Source organism: Urocitellus parryii, chromosome 10, assembly GCF_045843805.1.
Source record: "Urocitellus parryii isolate mUroPar1 chromosome 10, mUroPar1.hap1, whole genome shotgun sequence".
Classification (NCBI taxonomy): Eukaryota; Metazoa; Chordata; class Mammalia; order Rodentia; family Sciuridae; genus Urocitellus; species Urocitellus parryii.
Window position 1 is genome coordinate 185,542 of NC_135540.1, and position 21,330 is coordinate 206,871.

At 50.1% G+C, this 21,330-nt stretch overlaps 1 protein-coding gene across 1 annotated transcript in view; it reads right to left on the bottom strand.

The window, feature by feature from the left end:
* Positions 1-21,330, bottom strand: part of Prss12 (serine protease 12) — a 67,635-nt gene that overhangs the window by 34,293 nt on the left and 12,012 nt on the right. Inside the window, 4 exon segments of the mRNA XM_077803515.1 lie at positions 6,011-6,161; positions 14,627-14,656; positions 14,659-14,718; positions 14,721-14,762. Coding sequence (XP_077659641.1) covers positions 6,011-6,161; positions 14,627-14,656; positions 14,659-14,718; positions 14,721-14,762 — 283 coding nt within the window.

The window sequence follows — 21,330 nt, forward strand, 5'->3', positions numbered from 1 at the left end:
TAGTAATTTGGGTTCTCTCTCTTCTTCTCTTCGTTAGCATGGCTAAGGGTCTGTCAATTTTATTTATTTTTTCAAAGAACCAGCTTTTAGTTTTGTCAATTTTTTCAATTGTTTCTTTTGTTTCAATTTCATTAATTTCAGCTCTGATTTTAATTATTTCTTGCCTTCTACTTCTTTTGCTGTTGTTTTGCTCTTCTTTTTCTAGGATTTTGAGATGAAGTATGAGATCATTTATTTGTTGGTTTTTTCTTTTTTTGAGGAATGAACTCCAAGCAATGAATTTTTCTCTTAGAACTGCTTTCAATGTGTCCCATAGATTCCGATATGTTGTGTCTGTGTTTTCATTTAACTCTAGGAAGTTTTTAATTTCCTCCTTGATGTCTTCTAAAACCCATTGATCACTCAGCAACCTATTGTTCATTCTCCAGGTGATGCTTGCTTTTTCCTTTCTTCTTTTATCATTGATTTTCAGTTTCATTCCATTATGATCAGATAAGATGCATGGTATTATCTCTACCCCTTTGTATTGTCTAAGAGTTGCCCTGTGACATAGTATATGGTCTATTTTTGAGAAGGTTCCATGTGCTGCTGAGAAAAAAGTGTAGCTACTTGATGTTGGGTGGTATAGTCTATATATGTCAATTAAGTCTAGGTTGTTAATTGTGTTATTGAGTTCTATAGTTTCCTTATTTAACTTTTGTTTGGAAGATCTGTCCAGTGGTGAGAGAGGTGTGTTGAAGTCTCCCATGATTATTGTATGTTGGTCTATTAGACTCTTGAACTTGAGAAGAGTTTGCTTGATGAATACAGCTGCACCATTATTTGGGGCATATATATTTATGATTGTTATGTCTTGTTGGTGTATGGTTCCCTTGAGCAGTATGAAGTGTCCTTCTATATCCCTTTTGATTAGCTTTGGCTTGAAATCTATTTTATTAGATATGAGTATGGACACTCCTGCTTGTTTCCGCGGTCCATATGAGTGATATGATTTTTCCCAACCTTTCACCTTCAGTCTATGTATATCTTTTCCTATCAAATGCGTCTCCTGTAGACAGCATATTGTTGGGTCTTGTTTTTTGATCCATTCTACTAGCCTGTGTCTCTTAATTGGTGAGTTTAAGCCATTAACATTTAGGGTTATTATTGAGATATGGTTTGTTCTTCTATCCATATTTGTTTATTGATGTTACTAAACCTGATTTGTTATCCTCTTTGACTACTTTCCCCCCTTTACTGTCCTACCTCCCATTGTTGGTTTTCAATGTTATTTTCCATTTCCTCTTCCTGTAATGTTTTGCCAAGGATTTTTTGAAGAGATGGTTTTCTAGCTGCGAATTCTTTTAACTTTTGTTTATTGTGGAAGGTTTTAATTTCATCTTCTAACCTGAAGCTTAATTTCGCCGGATACACGATTCTTGGTTGGAGCCCATTGTCTTTCAGTGTTTGAAATATGTTATTCCAGGATCTTCTAGCTTTCAGAGTCTGTGTTGAGAGATCAGCTGTTATCCTGATTGGTTTACCCCTAAATGTAATCTGCTTTCTTTCTCTTGCAGCTTTTAAAATTCTCTCCTTATTCTGTATGTTGGACATCTTCATTATAATGTGTCTAGGTGTGGATCTCTTATGATTTTGCACATTCGGCGTCCTGTAGGCTTCTAGGATTTGGGATTCTGTCTCAATCTTCAATTCTGGGAAGTTTTCTCGTATTATTTCACTGAATAGACTGTTTATTCCTTTGGAATGGAGCTCTGTGCCTTCCTGTATCCCAATGACTCTTAAATTTGGTCTTTTGATATTGTCCCATAATTCTTGGATGTTCTGCTCATGGTTTCTTAGCAGACTTGCTGAGCTGTCTATGTTCTTTTCCAGTTGAAATACTTTGTCTTCATTGTCTGATGTTCTCTCTTCTAAGTGATCTACTCTGCTGGTAGTATTCTCAATTGAGTTTTTAAGTTGGTTTATTGTTTCCTGCATTTCTAGAATTTCAATTTGTTTGTTTTTTATTACCTCTATCTCCCTGTGAAATTGATCTTTTACTTCCTGGATTTGTTTGTCAATGTGATCTTTCATTGTCTGATTTTGCTGTCTCATGTCTTCCTTGAGACTCCAGATCATCTGAAGCATATATATCCTGAACTCTTTATCTGATATTCCATCTGTTGCAGCTATTACCTCTTCTAAAGTTGAGTTGACCTGCATTGCTTGTGGTCCTTTCTTTCCTTGTCTTTTCATACTGCTCGCGTTTCTTTCTGCTTGGTGCAACTGTTGTGTTTTGAAATTTACCCCCTATTTATTTATGTTGCTCTTGTATACTTGAAAAGTCTCCCTTGCAGGTGCGGGCGGCGGCTGTGCCCCTACTCCAATTGGGGTGACGTGTCTACCACGCTGGCGGCTCTCTGGGCCTGTTCCAGGAGTGGAAGGCGGCTCTGCTCTGTCCCTATTCCAATTGGGGTGTCGTGACTACAATGCTGGCAGGTCGCTGGGCCTGTTCCGGGCGTGGGCGGTGGGCTTGGCTGACGGGATTCCACCTAATGGCAGTCCCTAACCTCCCTGCTTGCTAATTAATGGCTTCTCTGAGGCGCCACGCCTTCTGTAGCTGCGGGGCAGGCCGCGCGAATCAGTTGGCCTGGATCTCCGGGGTCCTGCTGCTGGCTGTTTTGATGTTGCAAGCTGTTGGAGAGTGGTGGTGTATTCTTCAGCTTTCCCGGATGGTGGCCGCTGACTGCCTGGATGGAGTGTCCGCTGTGGGGGATGGGACTGTACCGCTTCCTTCCCCTTCTGAGAACCCGTGCTCGGCCCAAGGGTCCGTGTGGGCTTGGCTGGTGGGATTCCACCTAATGGCCTTCCCTAACCTCCCTACTTGCCAATTAATGGCTTCACTGAGGCGCCACGCCTTCTGTAGCCGCAGGGCAGGCCACGCGAATCAGTTGGCCTGGATCTCCGGGGCCCTGCTGCAGGCTGCTGGGATCCCTGGCACTCTATCACTTTGATTTTTTCTGCTTGCCCCTCCCCCAGCGCTGGCTAGCCAGGTTTCCTTTTGGCTGCTACTGGGAGGAGGGGTTGGAGGTCAGGTGTCTCTGGTTTCCCCCTAGCCTGTATGGAGGCTCAGCTTGATACTCCCTCTCCTGGCAAGCCTAGGAGAGATTTTATGCGAATTCCCGCTGTCTGGGGGGTGAGCTGAATGACACCGACCTGTTTTGATGTTGCACTCTGAAGGAGAGTGGCGGTGTATCCTTCAGCTTTCCCGGATGGTGGCCGCTGACTGCCTCGGCGGAGTGTCCGCTGTGGGGGATGGGACTGTACCGCTTCCTTCCCCTTCTGAGAACCCGTGCTCGGCCCAAGGGTCCGTGTGGGCTTGGCTGGTGGGATTCCACCTAATGGCCTTCCCTAACCTCCCTGCTTGCCAATTAATGGCTTCACTGAGGCGCCACGCCTTCTGTAGCCGCAGGGCAGGCCATGCGAATCAGTTGGCCTGGATCTCCGGGGCCCTGCTGCAGGCTGCTGGGATCCCTGGCACTCTATCACTTTCAATACCTTTATTTTATTCATTTATTTTTTTATGTGGTGCTGCAGATGGAACCCAGGGCCTTGTACATGCTAGCCGAGCGCTCTCTCTCTGAGCCACAACCCAGACCCTTATATGCAATTTTCTAAGCAACAAAAGGTTGCCCTTTCTCCACAGGAATGTATTAATAGTAATAAAAAAATGCTTTCCACCTGGAATTTAGAATAACCCTTTCCATGACTGGTGATATTAACAGATTACACAATACTCAGTTCTCAACATTTTGGGCAAAGACACAGATTTCTTAGTAACCAACATGAAAATCAACTGGCACATCGCTGAACACATATAACATAGAACATGTAACTGATAATCCAGTAATCACATTTACACATGCACAGTGGAGTGTTTTATAAGATTCAGAGCTGACTACGTGGAGGTTCTGTACGAAAACTGATTGATGATCCCCACCCAATGCCCACTTGACTTTGAATGTTTAATGACATCTTTTCAGTACAAAAGTTCCGAATTCACTGACCAAGACAGCCGATGGGTGCTTCACACCTACTGCAAGTGCTTCCTGAACTAGGGAGCCCGCCCTAGCTGCGGACAGCTCTGTAAGACCCCCGTTACTCTCTCACTGACCAAGACAGCCGATGGGTGCTTCACACCTACTGCAAGTGCTTCCTGAACTAGGGAACCCGCCCTAGCTGCGGACAGCTCTGTAAGACCTCCCGTTACTCTCTCACTGACCAAGACAGCCGATGGGTGCTTCACACCTACTGCAAGTGCTTCCTGAACTAGGGAACCCGCCCTAGCTGCGGACAGCTCTGTAAGACCTCCCGTTACTCTCTCACTGACCAAGACAGCCGATGGGTGCTTCACACCTACTGCAAGTGCTTCCTGAACTAGGGAACCCGCCCTAGCTGCGGACAGCTCCGTAAGACCCCCCGTTACTCTCTCACTCCCAAGTGGGGCTCAAACTCAGGGTGCTCTGCGGCCAGCACCTGCCACAATCTCATGCTCCTCCATCTAACTAACCGCAGAACCTGTTTGCACTATAAATCTGTCCTGAGGCTGATGCCTAGTCAGAACTCTCCAAATTATAGCCTGGAAAGTTCAATGATTCATTAATTCTCTCCAGAGGAATCGATTGCCCCCCCCCACACACCACCTTTCCAGGAAAGCAATGGCAGTGGACAGCGAAGCTCTGCTGACTGTAAGCCTGCAGGCCGCCCGCGCCTGAGCAGGCAGGTGGGTGCAGCACCAGCTCCACCGGGACCCTGCAAGGGGACACGGAGGACCCAGCGCCTGCCCTCACCCACGCTCAAGTATGAACTCCCAGTGGAGAAACACACATGGCCTGTGGGGGCTTCCAGCCAGGCGTCTGCTTTGAACAGTCCAGCCAGCCTCTGGCCCTCACTTCCAACATTGGGAATGACAAGGACCAGACCCACCAGCCAAAGGGCACCCAGAGGAAGAAGGAGACAAAGTCAGCAGACGAGACTTCAGGGACACTCGCTGGGCCAGCCAGCATAATGGAAAACAAGACTGCTCTTGACCAAGAGACCCAGGGACAACACCAGACGCACCCATGCCTTGGAGCACCTGTGTGAGTGTGAAGCTTACGGGAGTCAGCGCAAAGCATGACCCCGTCAGTCAGGAGAATGACGTCTGCTCTGCAGGACGATGTTCTCATTCCTAACACACTGCAGACTTGGAGATGTCAGAACAACTTTCTTTAAAACACTTCAAAGAGAGGGAAAACTGTAAAAACAATTCCACAGACACCCGAGTAGCCAGGGCTGGAGGGTCAACGCTCACGCTCCAGCATCAAGGAGTACAGCTGACTGAACCGCTGAACAGAAGGACCATGACAGGGCCTCCCGGGCACCGGGAGGCTCCGCCAGGTGCCGAGGGGCACTTCTACAATTTAAAGCACTGTATCAACTCTTAAAATATCCCCAACACAGTTTCAGATGAAGTTTTAAGTTTGTTATGCTCACGTTCAAAATCACAACAGAGGGATGAGGAGGTCTGCGGTCAGAACCACCACAGGTGACAAGGGGAAGGCACCACCCGGGTCTCAGGCTGCATTCCCATTTCCCACATGGGAATTATGTCCTGCCTGCATTAACAACACCCTTTGTTCTCAGCGCATTCCCAACAAATGAGCAAGACCTGCTCAAAGGTCAGACAACATTTGGGGATAAGAGTTCAAAGTGAGTTTGGAGACAGCAGCAGCTGTTTGATCAGATTGCCCCAGTCCCTGCCTGACAGTGCTGGTCCTTACCTGGGAGCCATCAGGCCTACCCTGGAAATCAGCAAGAACCTCAGCTCCTGCTGCACTCAGCTCATCATGAGCAGAGCACACAGAGCACCCTGCTGGGGCTGCCAGGACAGGGGCTCAGAGCCATGCAGTTTCAACAAACAGTGTTTTCCTTTGGGAAATAACAGGTTCAAAAATTTAAGCAAAACCAAACAAGAACAGTAAAAACCCACCTGAAGCCCAGCTGCCTACAGACCACTTCTGCGTCGGCGTTGTCCCACTGGTCGTCACAGATGGTGCCCCACTGGCCAGCATGGTAGAGCTCCACTCGCCCTTCATGCAGGCTGCGGCCGCCAGCCAGGCGGATGGCAGGCGAGGCTGGGCCTGTGGACATGAGATGGACAGGTCAGCCTGCACCTTTGCATCATGGCTCTGTAAGCCTGGAGTGAGTCCATCTCCCTTCTCAATGGTATTTGTTAAGCCATAACATGTCTGTGTGGCATGCATGTATAAACATACCTACCAGGGTACTCTTGACCCAGTGAGATGCTCCATGTTGAGTTACGCTCATTCAATAGCCCTTCACAGTGACAGTTTAGATCCAACTTCCCCACAAACTTAGAGACCAGAAAAGACACTGAAACCTGCAGATTACCGGAAGCATATTTGATCATGATGCTACTATGGTGGAGACATTATTTACAGCAACTTGAGCTTTATCAACATGCTAGTTATTAAAAATGGCATGTTTATAACAATTGTCTTCAGGACAGAATTATTTTTATATCTGTAGAAATCAAGAAAAATCACCTCTCCTGCAGCAAGCTGGTGGACATGATGGCTGCAGGCTCCTCAGCGAACAGCCACCAAAGGGCAGGGTGCAGCTCAGCAGGAGAGGGCCTGGCCTGCCCTGGGGTCCATCCTTGGCACCACAAAAACAAAGAGCACCCAAGGTCTTCCCATTCTCACGGCCCGAGGCCCCTGCCAGTGTGCCCCCTCCCCTGTCTGCTCCTCCTCCTCAGAGGCCCTAAAACCACTGGGCGGTACCCACCCTGTCCTCTTGCTTCTGAACCAAAGGCTCCACCAAGGTTCCCACCTCAGAGCTGAACTCACCTCCCAGACACTGCGGGCAGCCCCCCTCATCATTCAGTTTTCAGCCCCTTCCTCAGGCTGCAGGGACAGCTGCTCCTAAGGCACTGCCTGACCACATTCCTGATCTTTCTGCCTCAGCTAGAAGGAGGACCCAGAGGCAGCCTTTCTTCTCACCTGTCTAGTTCAGTAACTGGTAGATGGAGGCTTGTGATAAGCAGTTACTGACTGACTGGGTCAGCATGCGATGCTCAAAACCAAGAAAGGGCATTCCAAACAAAAATAATGCACAGTTTCCAGCGTTCACTTGTGTTCAACAGCAGACAACCCACACCCACAGCCTGCAAGGTGTGGCTCAGGGCACCAGACTGAGCCTGCACTCAGGGAGCTGATCCGCCCCGGAGGCAGATTACCCAAGCAAAGGTAGGAGGTCACCAAGGAAACCCTTCAGCTCACAAGGTTGGGGGTAGTTACCTGTGAGAAAGAGCGATGGGTGGGAGAGGGGCTGGAGGCCAGAGATGGGGCAAGAGCACCTGCACTACAGGCTGTGGTCACTCCTCACTCTCCTCACAGGAGGGTCATCGGTGGCTGCCTGGCTGCACTGACATATGAACACCAAACTTGAAGCAAAACTCCATTAGAGTCTATGCATCGACCCACATTCCTTCTTTGTAATAAAGTTAACACACATTAGTTAGCCAGGATGCAAACTGTAAAAGGAGAGGAATAGGGTCAAAATATGTGACCTCATGGTGATTAAAAATGTAAGTTTTATAAGTTATAGCATGTTTACTTTTCTTCTAAAAATATAAAATATACAGAAAGATTATGAAACAAAGTGTATATTTCTTAAGTTAATGGTCCTCTCAACGGTAACTGTACTGGGGGGGGGGGCAGGGATTGAAATAAAAACAGTTTGGAATCACCTACAACCAAGAACCTTCATGACACGCTACCTTTCAGTTATCAATGTGACAGTTTATTTAAGATTTTTTTTTCTATTTACATAAGAAATCGTCAAAGGAGGGGCTGAGGTTGTGCCTCAGTTGTAGAACCCTTGCCTAGCATGTGTGAGGAACCCGCAGCACACATCAAAAAAACAACAAAAAAAAAGGAAGAAAGAAAGAATGAAAGGTATTGTGTCCATTTATAACTTAAAAAAATACAGAAATTGTCAAACGATAAAAAATATAGAGATCACACAATAAAATTTGGTTAACATCCTCATCATTATAACAAACTAAAAAAAAAAATCACCGGAAAGGAAATTCTGAAAACTAGTTACTTATCATCTACCTAAAATAAACACTATAAAACATGCTACCATTATGATTGCTAAAATGACCTATGTTCAAAATAGAACTTCCTAAGTTAGTAAAAAGCTAGAAGATCTACGTGACATGACAAAAATACAATTCTAAAATCAAAGAACACACCTAGGATCCTCACTGTGACTGGGAGGCTCAGTACTCACTGATCTGACTTCCCCAAAAGGTGACAAACGACCTTTCATAAATTTATGACTGTGGCAATTTATTTAAGATTTTTCTATGTTTAGATAAGAAATTATCAAAGAGTGCTAAAGAGCTGGGAGCCATCACTGCACCTGAGGCAGGCTCAGTGCTCACTGACCCACTTCACCTTTAAGGGAGGGAGGTGCTGGTGTCTTCACTGTACCTGAGGCAGGCTCAGTGCTCACTGACCCCACTTCACCTTTAAGGGAGGGAGGTGCTGGGGTCATCACTGTACCTGAGGCAGGCTCAGTACTCACTGACTCCACTTCACCTTTAAGGGAGGGAGGTGCTGAGGTCATCACTGTACCTGAGGCAGGCTCAGTGCTCACTGACCCACTTCACCTTTAAGGGAGGGAGGTGCTAGGTCATCACTGTACCTGAGGCAGGCTCAGTGCTCACTGACCCACTTCACCTTTAAGGGAGGGAGGTGCTGGGTCATCACTGTACCTGAGGCAGGCTCAGTACTCACTGACCCACTTCACCTTTAAGGGATGGAGGTGCTGAGGTCATCACTGTACCTGAGGCAGGCTCAGTGCTCACTGACCCACTTCACCTTTAAGGGAGGGAGGTGCTGGGGCCATCCCTGTACCTGAGGCAGGCTCAGTGCTCACTGACCCACTTCACCTGTAAGGGAGGGAGGTGCTGGGGTCATCACTGTACCTGAGGCAGGCTCAGTGCTCACTGACCCCACTTCACCTTTAAGGGAGGGAGGTGCAGAGGTCATCACTGTACCTGAGGCAGGCTCAGTGCTCACTGACCCCACTTCACCTGTAAGGGAGGGAGGTGCTGGGGTCATCACTGTACCTGAGGCAGGCTCAGTACTCACTGACCCACTTCACCTTTAAGGTAGGGAGGTGCTGGGTCATCACTGTACCTGAGGCAGGCTCAGTACTCACTGACCCACTTCACCTTTAAGGGATGGAGGTGCTGAGGTCATCACTGTACCTGAGGCAGGCTCAGTGCTCACTGACCCACTTCACCTTTAAGGGAGGGAGGTGCTGGGGTCATCACTGTACCTGAGGAAGGCTCAGTGTTCACTGACCCACTTCACCTTTAAGGGAGGGAGGTGCTGGGGCCATCACTGTACCTGAGGCAGGCTCAGTACTCACTGACCCACTTCACCTTTAAGGTAGGGAGGTGCTGGGGTCATCACTGTACCTGAGGCAGGCTCAGTGCTCACTGACCCACTTCACCTTTAAGGGAGGGAGGTGCTGGGGTCATCACTGCACCTGAGGGAGGCTCAGTGCTCACTGACCCACTTCACCTTTAAGGGAGGGAGGTGCTGGGGTCATCCCTGTACCTGAGGCAGGCTCAGTGCTCACTGACCCCACTTCACCTTTAAGGGAGGTGCTGGGGTCATCACTGTACCTGAGTCAGGCTTAGTGCTCACTGACCCCACTTCACCTTTAAGGGAGGGAGGTGCTGGGGTCATCACTGCACCTGAGACAGGCTCAGTGCTCACTGACCCACTTCACCTTTAAGGGAGGGAGGTGCTGGTGTCATCACTGTACCTGAGGCAGGCTCAGTGCTCACTGACCCACTTCACCTTTAAGGGAGGTGCTGGGGCCATCACTGTACCTGAGGCAGGCTCAGTACTCACTGACCCACTTCACCTTTAAGGGAGGGAGGTGCTGGGATCATCACTGTACCTGAGGCAGGCTCAGTGCTCACTGACCCACTTCACCTTTAAGGGAGGGAGGTGCTGGGGTCATCACTGTACCTGAGGCAGGCTCAGTGCTCACTGACCCACTTCACCTTTAAGGGAGGGAGGTGCTGGGGCCATCACTGTACCTGAGGGAGGCTCTGTACTCACTGACCCCACTTCACCTTTAAGGGAGGGAGTTGCTGGGGTCATCACTGTACCTGAGGCAGGCTCAGTGCTCACTACCCACTTCACCTTTAAGGGAGGGAGGTGCTGGGGCCATCACTGTACCTGAGGCAGGCTCAGTGCTCACTGACCCACTTCACCTTTAAGGGAGGGAGGTGCTGGGGCCATCACTGTACCTGAGGCAGGATCAGTGCTCACTGACTCCACTTCACCTTTAAGGGAGGGAGGTGCTGGGGTCATCACTGTACCTGAGGCAGGATCAGTGCTCACTGACTCCACTTCACCTTTAAGGGAGGGAGGTGCTGGGGTCATTACTGTACCTGAGGCAGGCTCAGTGCTCACTGACCCACTTCACCTTTAAGGGAGGGAGGTGCTGGTGTCTTCACTGTACGTGAGGCAGGCTCAGTGCTCACTGACTCACTTCACCTTTAAGGGAGGGAGGTGCTAGGTCATCACTGTACCTGAGGCAGGCTCAGTGCTCACTGACCCACTTCACCTTTAAGGGAGGGAGGTGCTGGGGTCATCACTGTACCTGAGGCAGGCTCAGTGCTCACTGACCCACTTCACCTTTAAGGGAGGGAGGTGCTGGGGTCATCACTGTACCTGAGGCAGGCTCAGTGTTCACTGACCCACTTCACCTTTAAGGGAGGGAGGTGCTGAGGTCATCACTGTACCTGAGGCAGGCTCAGTGCTCACTGACCCACTTCACCTTTAAGGGAGGGAGGTGCTGGGGTCATCACTGTACCTGAGGCAGGCTCAGTGCTCACTGACTCACTTCACCTTTAAGGGAGGGAGGTGCTGGGGTCATCACTGTACCTGAGGCAGGCTCAGTGCTCACTGACTCACTTCACCTTTAAGGGAGGGAGGTGCTGGGGTCATCACTGTACCTGAGGCAGGCTCAGTGCTCACTGACCCACTTCACCTTTAAGGGAGGGAGGTGCTGGTGTCATCACTGTACCTGAGGCAGGCTCAGTGCTCACTGACCCACTTCACCTTTAAGGGAGGTGCTGGGGTCATCACTGTACCTGAGGGAGGCTCAGTGCTCACTGACCCACTTCACCTTTAAGGGAGGGAGGTGCTGGGGTCATCACTGTACCTGAGGCAGGCTCAGTGCTCACTGACCCACTTCACCTTTAAGGGAGGGAGGTGCTAGGTCATCACTGTACCTGAGGCAGGCTCAGTGCTCACTGACTCACTTCACCTTTAAGGGAGGGAGGTGCTGGGGTCATCACTGTACCTGAGGCAGGCTCAGTGTTCACTGACCCACTTCACCTTTAAGGGAGGGAGGTGCTGGGGTCATCACTGTACCTGAGGCAGGCTCAGTGCTCACTGACTCCACTTCACCTTTAAGGGAGGTGCTGGGGTCATCACTGTACCTGAGGAAGGCTCAGTGCTCACTGACCCCACTTCACCTTTAAGGGAGGGAGGTGCTGGGGCCATCACTGTACCTGAGGAAGGCTCAGTGCTCACTGACCCACTTCACCTTTAAGGGAGGGAGGTGCTGGGGTCATCACTGTACCTGAGGTAGGCTCAGTGCTCACTGACCCACTTCACCTTTAAGGGAGGGAGGTGCTGGGGTCATCACTGTACCTGAGGCAGGCTCAGTGCTCACTGACCCACTTCACCTTTAAGGGAGGGAGGTGCTGGGGTCATCACTGTACCTGAGGCAGGCTCAGTGCTCACTGACCCACTTCACCTTTAAGGGAGGGAGGTGCTGGGGTCATCACTGTACCTGAGGCAGGCTCAGTGCTCACTGACCCACTTCACCTTTAAGGGAGGGAGGTGCTGGGATCATCACTGTACCTGAGGCAGGCTCAGTGCTCACTGACCCACTTCACCTTTAAGGGAGGGAGGTGCTGGGGTCATCACTGTACCTGAGGCAGGCTCAGTGCTCACTGACCCACTTCACCTTTAAGGGAGGGAGGTGCTGGGGCCATCACTGTACCTGAGGCAGGCTCAGTGCTCACTGACCCACTTCACCTTTAAGGGAGGGAGGTGCTGGGGTCATCACTGTACCTGAGGCAGGCTCAGTGCTCACTGACCCACTTCACCTTTAAGGGAGGTGCTGGGGTCATCACTGTACCTGAGGCAGGCTCAGTGTTCACTGACCCACTTCACCTTTAAGGGAGGTGCTGAGGTCATCACTGTACCTGAGGCAGGCTCAGTGCTCACTGACCCACTTCACCTTTAAGGGAGGTGCTAGGGCCATCACTGTACCTGAGGCAGGCTCAGTGCTCACTGACCCCACTTCACCTTAATGCAAGTGCTTGCTGACCCCCCCCCACTGTCTCAAGTTCTCTCTGAATCTACCATATCATAATATTTTTTCAATGTTATCTCTTTTCCTAACTGTCTGTGTTTTGTAGGTTTTTTATCAATGACCTGAAAATGACAATTTAGAAGAAAGTAAGTGGATGGGTAGATCACAAAGGGCAGAGATAATAATGTTAGGCAGCCTCACTAACATAGCGTCTCTTCAAGATTTACTTGTTGTTTGCAGTGTGTGAGATTGTTCTAACTCACAGTGACCAAGGAATTAAACACAGTGCACCTGTGGCCTGATTCACATCATCATCAACAGTCCTTGCACGTATGCCATCATGGAGAATGAAGGAAGCATGGAGACCTACCGTCTTGGTGACTGGGTGTTCACACCTGCACCGGGACCCTCGGCCCCTCAGCATTGCTGTTTCTGAACTCTCTGTGTCTCATGGCGGGAGCCTTTGTGTTTCCCCTGACAACTCCTTCTGACAGAAGCCATGCCCTGGCCATGTGGCCTGCCTTGTCCTGGGACACCTGGCCTGCTGCTCCCCACAACCAGAATGCAAAAAGGGACCCTGGGCACATGTGGTGCCCCCGTTGTGGTGATACTCTGAAACATTCCGTGCCCCAGGAAAGTAGGCACTGTCTTCAGGCAGATGGCTCCTTCAGACACATCCCGTCTTTGCAGGTCTTCCCAGCCACTGAGCACACACACCGGGTGTGGAGCTCAAGAAGCCTGACCACATTAACAGCCAAGGAAGAATCCGGCATGTGGCTGTGCTCCACTACACAAGCACCTCATTTCGCTTCCGTGGCTACATTTTTTTTTTAATATTTATTTTTTTGTAATTGTACACGTAACTTTTAATTTATTTATTTATTTTTATGTGGTGCTGAGGATCGAACCAGGGCCTTGCACATGCGAGGCGAGTGCTGTACGGCTAAGCCACATCCCCAGCCCCTATGGCTACATTTTATGTTGGGTTTCAAGACTGTTTTCCGTCTTGCCTCCATCATGCCTTCCCATTACTAGAGTAAGAGTTTCACATGCAACATACTACACAGACCATCAGACTTCCGTAACCAAATTACAGTAAAGGGAATGTTAAAGATTAGATACTATTTGAAAATCAGATAGAATTCAAAGTGATGCATGATAGACTCTCAAATGTGACGACTCACACTACTTCTGTATTTAAATTCTTAGGAGGAAATGATTTAACTAAGACATTTTTATCATCTTGAATCGTGTTTAAAACACAACGAATCTAAAGCAAGCTTTTTTTTTTTTTTTGGGGGGGGGAAGAGCTGCAAGTGATGGTGGTGGCTGCTCCTGCAGACATGCCCCAGCCCGCCAGGCCTCTTTCTGGCAGAGCACAATGCTCTGTTCATCTTCCCAACAGTGGACGCAGTCCGGAGACTGGGGCGTGCCTTGCTACTCCTTTTTCTCTGGAAATACAACAGATATGAGGTTCATCATATATAAGCCAAGTTTCTCCTCAAAAGATGAGGACTCCCAGCAGCTCAGGAGGCTGAGGCAGGATGATCAAGAGTTCAAAGCCAGCCTCAGCAACAGTGAGGCTCTAAGCAGCTCAGTGAGACCCTGTCTCTAAATAAAATACAATATAGGGCTGGGGGATGTAGCTCAGTGGTAGAGTGCATGCCTGGTGTGCAAGAGGCCTGGGTTCCCGCCCCAGCACTACAAAGAACCAGTGTACTGCTTCCCAGGATCAAAAGATGCTTCTAGCTCTTGCCTACTTAATATCTGCACATTTCCTGCGTGGGCAGCGGTAGTTACAAATGAAGTAACCTCTGTCCGGGGAGTGCTTCCGCCTACTGGCCAGACAAGGAGAAAGGAAGCAGCACCTGCCCACCCTGCTCCAGGCTGCGGCTCTGAAGAGTGTCCTTAGCAATTCCTTTGTTGTGTAAACGTCATGGAATGTAAATACACAACCCAGATGGGTGCCTGTGACTTCCCCAGGTTTTGGTCAGTGCTCTGCGGTATTTGTGTATCTAAGCATATCTAAAAACAGGAAAGGTGTAGTAAAAATAGTGGATTAAAGGAATTTTGGGGCTCATTTCAACCTTGCTGGACTACAGAATCATCACTACATGCACCTGTACTAGAGACTGATTTGCTTAGATGTGGCCAACTCATCCCAGCTGCAGCTGGTGACAAAGAACGCATCTGAGTCATCTCAGTGTCTGCTGCAGATGGCGCCCCAACTTCCGTTCACACAGACTTCCAGGTGCCTTCGGACTCACTCTGGCCACCATGAAGTCGAACCAACCCTAAAGGGAAAAAGTCCCAGCCCGTGAATGTCTGGTAATCGTTTGGACGTGCGTGTCCTGTGTGGAGTCGGTGTAGGCACTTCAGAGGTGAGGCATCCAGGGGACCAGTGCTCTTGTTTCCTTAGGCGAGGTTCAGGGTGCTCTTTTGCTTTTCTTTTAATTAACAACATTGTGTCAATACAAATCAAACTTTCTCTTTTTATCTCCATAAACAGTCCACTTACAACTTTGAAAAAGGCAAAGTCTAATATCAGATCTTACATCCAACTACCAGATTGTATCACAAAGCCTTCTTATCATTTATGTATTTCTTATCATTTATGACTTTCTATGAAGTCATGGATCAGAAACAGGTCACAAGCTCTTGCTTACAATCAGCTGTAATTGGCTGTGCTATTTCTTCTTTCTACTTGATTTGCGCATCCATTAAAGAAGTATAAAGTGGGCTTTTCCCCCCTCTAATTTTAGCCTCAAACAATAGTCATAAGAATTCTAAAAATCATGGCCATATTTTTTTTTAAATGTCAGTTTTGAAAACATGGCCTAATGTTAGTCCTAGGAGAACAGGCAGCAGTGTGTTTGATATCATCAAAAGCCCCTAGTCATTGCCTCCTCTTACATGCTACCCCACTGAGCTGTCCCAAAGCCCACATCTGAGTCACTTTTCAGTCTTTAGTTAAGTCTGAGCACTCAGGAAAGAGCACTTTCAGTTTTACCTTCAGGCAAGCACAGAGGCCTGTACTCTCCTCCCAGGGACTCCTGCAGGGCAGGATCTGGAGGAGACCATGGGCACTTAGAGACTGAATCAGACTCAGCCAACTTTCATAAAATGCTGATGAAAGGCACCTACAGTAGACTTTCTTTCACAGGCCAAGAATCTAAGAAGAAAAAACTAAATCCTACAAAAATATTCTGATTCGATTTGTGCACTTTGAAGTTATTATGCATGGCTTTCTGAGAAATTTCAAAGAACATTCTATTCACAAGTTATCCTTCCACTTCATTTGCACTGGCTTTATACCCACCACTGTTTTCCACATCATCATCCTTAAAAAATGTTAGAAAATTCAAGGTATTTCTCATGACAAAAGCAAAGTCCCCTGAATTGACACAAAGGCAACAATGAAGGAGCAAATGTGGCTCTGCCAGGTCCTGACAACTCAGAGAACGTGGCAGGGGTCCCTCTGCACCCCATGCAGACAGCAAGGCCTCCCCTGCAGACCAAGACACGTAGGCCCTGTCCTGCAAGGGAGAAGTGTGGACTGAGCATATTTTCTTTTCCTGGTGCTGGGGATGGAACCCAGGATGCCATAAAAATGTCAGTCCAGGGCTGGGGTTGCGGCTCAGTGGTACTAAGTTGCCCAGGCTGGCCTTGAACTTGGGATCCTCCTGGCTCAGTCAACTGGGTGCTGGGGTTCCAGGTGTGCCCCTACTCCACCATGCCTGGCATAGAACACTTTTAAAGAAACACATCTAAAGAGTTCAAATGGGATTTTGGGGGATTTAATGGGATTTTTCAAATCACCAAACCTCTTACAGAGACTCACAAAATATCATACATATCACTAATACCAGCAGTTCATTTCTTTTTAAAACATTTCTAGGAGCTTATTTACATGAAAGAATTCATTTGTTCACCTCAACCACTACTTAAAATGGTGTTTAAATTAATGTATCATCTCTCTTTATTGATTTGCCACCATCACCACCAAATTACTCATGTCACAGGTTTGGAAGAAAAAAAAAACTAGAACTCATTTAAAAACCATATGGTTTAAAATAGTACCAAAGCAAAATGCTAGCAAGAAGAAATGATGTGCACATATCATCTAAGAGCCCACGTTCTTGCAGACAGAAGTGTGGTGGCAGTCAGGACCCTGGGTGCTCCAAAGAGCTGGAGGTGGGTTCCAGTCAGCTCTCAGCAGCACCCTGTCTCAAGGCTCGGCCTGTGGAAGCCTGGGTCTTCAGCGGTATCTCCTATGGGGCACAGAACCCGAGTGCTGGTCCCACCTTTAACAAACACATACAAAGACCAGCGATGGTGAGGCAATCCACAAGCCGGCACCCGTGGACTTCAGATTCACCCAGCACCACCGGCCCAGAAGGGACCGAGGGTCACAAACATCGCAGGTATTCTGAGGAAACCACCAGGGAGAGAAGACCAGAGAATGGCGTGGAAGACGAGGGGGGAAACACAGAGGCCTTGAGCCCCACCCTTCCTTAAAACTGGTGTGACATCTTCCCATCTTCCTCCCCAGTCATGAGTTTCCACAATCCCATCAAAAGGCCCAGGAAGACTGTGAGACCAGCTGCACCATAAAGGCCAGCCTGCGGGTGCCAGAGCATTTCCAAAAACAAGCTAACAACCGCTGGCCCCCATCTCCCCCAGGAAGAAACCCTTGACATCACACCATGACAAATGGGAAACACCAGATCCCAGCCCACCTCGATGGGCCCCTTCCCTGGCTCCCAGAGCAGGGTCAGTGCTGTCTCCCTTCAGCTGGCGGCCAGTGAGAGCCCTGCCCATGTGTGCTCCCCACACTCACTGTCTCGCTCCTTCCATTTCCACCCCAAACCCCAACTCCTGGCTGCAGGGAAAGCCTTTCTTCATGGTATGGAAGCGTGTTCATGACCTTTTACAGCCTCGTGACCTCGACACAGTGACAACAATTTAGAGGAAGGAAAGTTTATTTGGGGCTCACAGTTTCAGAGGTCTCCGTCCACAGACGGCCAGCTCCATTGTTCTGGGCCCAGGTGGGGCAGAGCATCATGGGGAAGGGTCCAGTGGAGGGAAGCAGCTCAGCTCACGGCAGGACCAGGAGCAGAGAGAGGGGGAGGGAAAGGGCCACCAGGACGGACCCATCGGGGTGCAGCTCCCATCATCTCACCCTGAGCGTCCCTGCACCAACAGGAGCTTCTGGGACCCTTCAGCCCGTATCATGACAACAGGCTGTGACTTCGCAATCCTTCTGATCATTTTGAAACGCCTTTTTAAAAACATCACATGGTAATATTCTTAAAACAGTCAAAGTTTGAACACACGAGGATCTTGTTCTGGCTCCTGGTGTTGTCTTAGGCTGCTGTGGTGGTCATGAAGAGGAAGCTGCGGAGCCACAGCCAGCATGCCCTGCATCCCTGTCCCTTGCCTCACCTAATCAAGGACCCTGCCACACACCAGCACCTTTTGAAGCTCCACTCATCACCACATGCATTGTATCCTGTGGGCACCCACTTGTACCACACGTTACATAAGACAGCCTGGAGCGTCTCTGTCCACTGCAGAACAGGAGTGGCTTTTGGTGACCTCCCTTTGAGGCTGGTGCTCCTGGGGAGAAGAATTTGTCCCATGAGCTGTATAAATGTGTAGCAGGACGATGAATATGTGCGTATCTATAATCTCCATCACACAAATTTTTAGGTACACAATTACAAAACAGAAACAACCTTACCTCAACAGAAAAACAGATAAACAGTAAAGAATCATAAGGTCAAAGCCAGTGTCCCGCGCGAGCTGTGTCACCAACAGAGGCCACACACGCTCGCCTCTCCACAGGGTCCGGCGTCACTGAAGAGCAGGGAACCCACAGGTGACCCTCTCCCAGCAGTGGCAGCTCACTGGACACGGGCAGGTCACCTGGTGGGTAGCAGCTGGGCACTCAGGTTTTGGAATTCCAGTCTTCATGTCTGATGTCCACACTCCAGTCACACAGCACACTTGACACCATCATAGGCACAGGTTCCAGAAAGGCTAGGGAAGGGTTAAGGCCATGGGGTCCCGAAGGCTGAACTGAGAGCCAAGGCAGAGAGCAGACGTGGAGGCAGTCGCTGTAGGTGGTCAGAGACGACTAGGAACCAGCAGAGAGCTTGTTCAGGGCCCAGAGCTGTCAGAGCACAGGAGCCTTTTCTAGGACATTGTGCAGATGGTGGCGGTTTCAATGTCAGACAGGAGCATCGTCCTGAGATGTCAGCTTGCAGTGGGATTTACGTGGTCCTCACAGGCAGGAGAGCCACACTCTGCTGAAGCCCAAGGACAGAAATGCAGAGGTTCATCACTGTGGCAACTTTCCTGGGCAAGGCTCCTGATGAGTGACCAGGTGACAGGGTCAAGGTGCCACAGCAGCCAGCCTCAGGGTGCCCTCCTTTATGGGTCTCAAGTGAAGGGACTGAATCATTTGGAGGCCTGCGGTGTTCAAAAAGCTCCTGTGCCTACTCTTACTGACATGGGTTTGATGTGCCCATGAATCACATGCTTCTAATTAATTCAATACATTCCAGGTGGTCATTCACCTTAGCAAAATAAATTTTATTTTATCAGTTTGTGCCATATGGTTATGCCAGGCAGATGGTAGCTGTTGACTTGTACAAAGAAGGTGTGGAGTCATCTACCTCAGCAGCCAAAACTCAAAATGGAGCAGATTATGCCAAACTACTGCTTTACAAAGTGCAAATACTCAGAGCAGGTGCAGCCTGATACTGCTGTTCTATACATAATTGAGTCACCAGGGCAGGCACAGCCTGAGGACTGCTGTGCTATACATAATGGAGTCACCAGGACAGACACAGCCTGAGGACTGCTGTTCCACACACCATGGAGTCACTCAGGGCAGGCACAGCCTGAGGACTGCTGTTCTACACACCATGGAGTCACTAGGGCAGGTACAGCCTGAGGACTGCTGTTCTATACATAATGGAGTCACCAGGGCAGGCACAGCCTGAGGACTGCTGTGTTACACACCATGGAGTCACTAGGGCAGGCACAGCCTGAGGACTGCTGTTCCACACACCATGGAGTCACCCAGGGCAGGCACAGCCTGAGGACTGCTGTCCTACACACCATGGAGTCACCAGGGCAGGAGCAGCCTGAGGACTGCTGTCCTACTCACCATGGAGTCACTCAGGGCAGGCGCAGCCTGAGGACTGCTGTTCCACACAACATGGAGTCACTAGGGCAGGCACAGCCTGAGGACTGCTGTCCCACACACCATGGAGTCACCAGGGCAGGAGCAGCCTGAGGACCGCTGTCCTACACACCATGGAGTCACTAGGGCAGGCACAGCCTGAGGACTGCTGTTCTACACACCATGGAGTCACTCAGGGCAGGCACAGCCTGAGGACTGCTGTTCTACACACCATGGAGTCACTCAGGGCAGGCACAGCCTGAGGACTGCTGTTCTACACACCATGGAGTCACCAGGGCAGACACAGCCTGAGGACTGCTGTCCTACACACCATGGAGTCACCCAGGGCAGGCACAGCCTGAGGACTGCTGTTCTACACACCATGGAGTCACTAGGGCAGGGGCAGCCTGAGGACTGCTGTTCTACACACCATGGAGTCACTAGGGCAGGCACAGCCTGAGGACTGCTATTCTACACACCATGGAGTCACCAGGGCAGGCACAGCCTGAGGACTGCTGTCCTACACACCATGGAGTCACTCAGGGCAGGCACAGCCTGAGGACTGCTGTTCTACACACCATGGAGTCACCAGAGCAGACACAGCCTGAGGACTGCTGTCCTACACACCATGGAGTCACTAGGGCAGGCACAGCCTGAGGACTGCTGTGCTGCACACCATGGAGTCACCAGGGCAGGCACAGCCTGAGGACTGCTGTCCTACACACCATGGAGTCACTAGGGCAGGCACAGCCTGAGGACTGCTGTCCTACACACCATGGAGTCACTCAGGGCAGGCACAGCCTGAGGATTGCTGTCCTACACACCATGGAGTCACTCAGGGCAGGCACAGCCTGAGGACTGCTGTTCCACACACCATGGAATCACTAGGGCAGGCGCAGCCTGAGGACTGCTGTCTAACACACCATGGAGTCACTAGGACAGGCACAGCCTGAGGACTGCTGTCCTACACACCATGGAGTCACTAGGGCAGGCACAGCCTGAGGACTGCTGTGCTGCACACCATGGAGTCACCAGGGCAGGCACAGCCTGAGGACTGCTGTTCCACACACCAAGGAGTCACTAGGGCAGGCACAGCCTGAGGACTGCTGTCCTACACACCATGGAGTCACTAGGGCAGGCACAGCCTGAGGACTGCTGTTCCACACACCATGGAGTCACTAGGGCAGGCGCAGCCTGAGGACTGCTGTTCCACACACCATGGAGTCACTCAGGGCAGGCACATTCTGAGGACTGCTGTTCCACACACCATGGAGTCACTAGGGCAGGCACAGCCTGAGGACTGCTGTGCTGCACACCATGGAGTCACTAGGGCAGGCACAGCCTGAGGACTGCTGTGCTGCACACCATGGAGTCACTAGGGCAGGTGCAGCCTGAGGACTGCTGTTCTACACACCATGGAGTCACTAGGGCAGGCACAGCCTGAGGACTGCTGTTCTACACACCATGGAGTCACTAGGGCAGGCACAGCCTGAGGACTGCTGTGCTGCACACCATGGAGTCACTAGGGCAGGCACAGCCTGAGGACTGCTGTGCTGCACACCATGGAGTCACTAGGGCAGGTGCAGCCTGAGGACTGCTGTTCCACACACCATGGAGTCACTAGGGCAGGCACAGCCTGAGGACTGCTGTGCTGCACACCATGGAGTCAG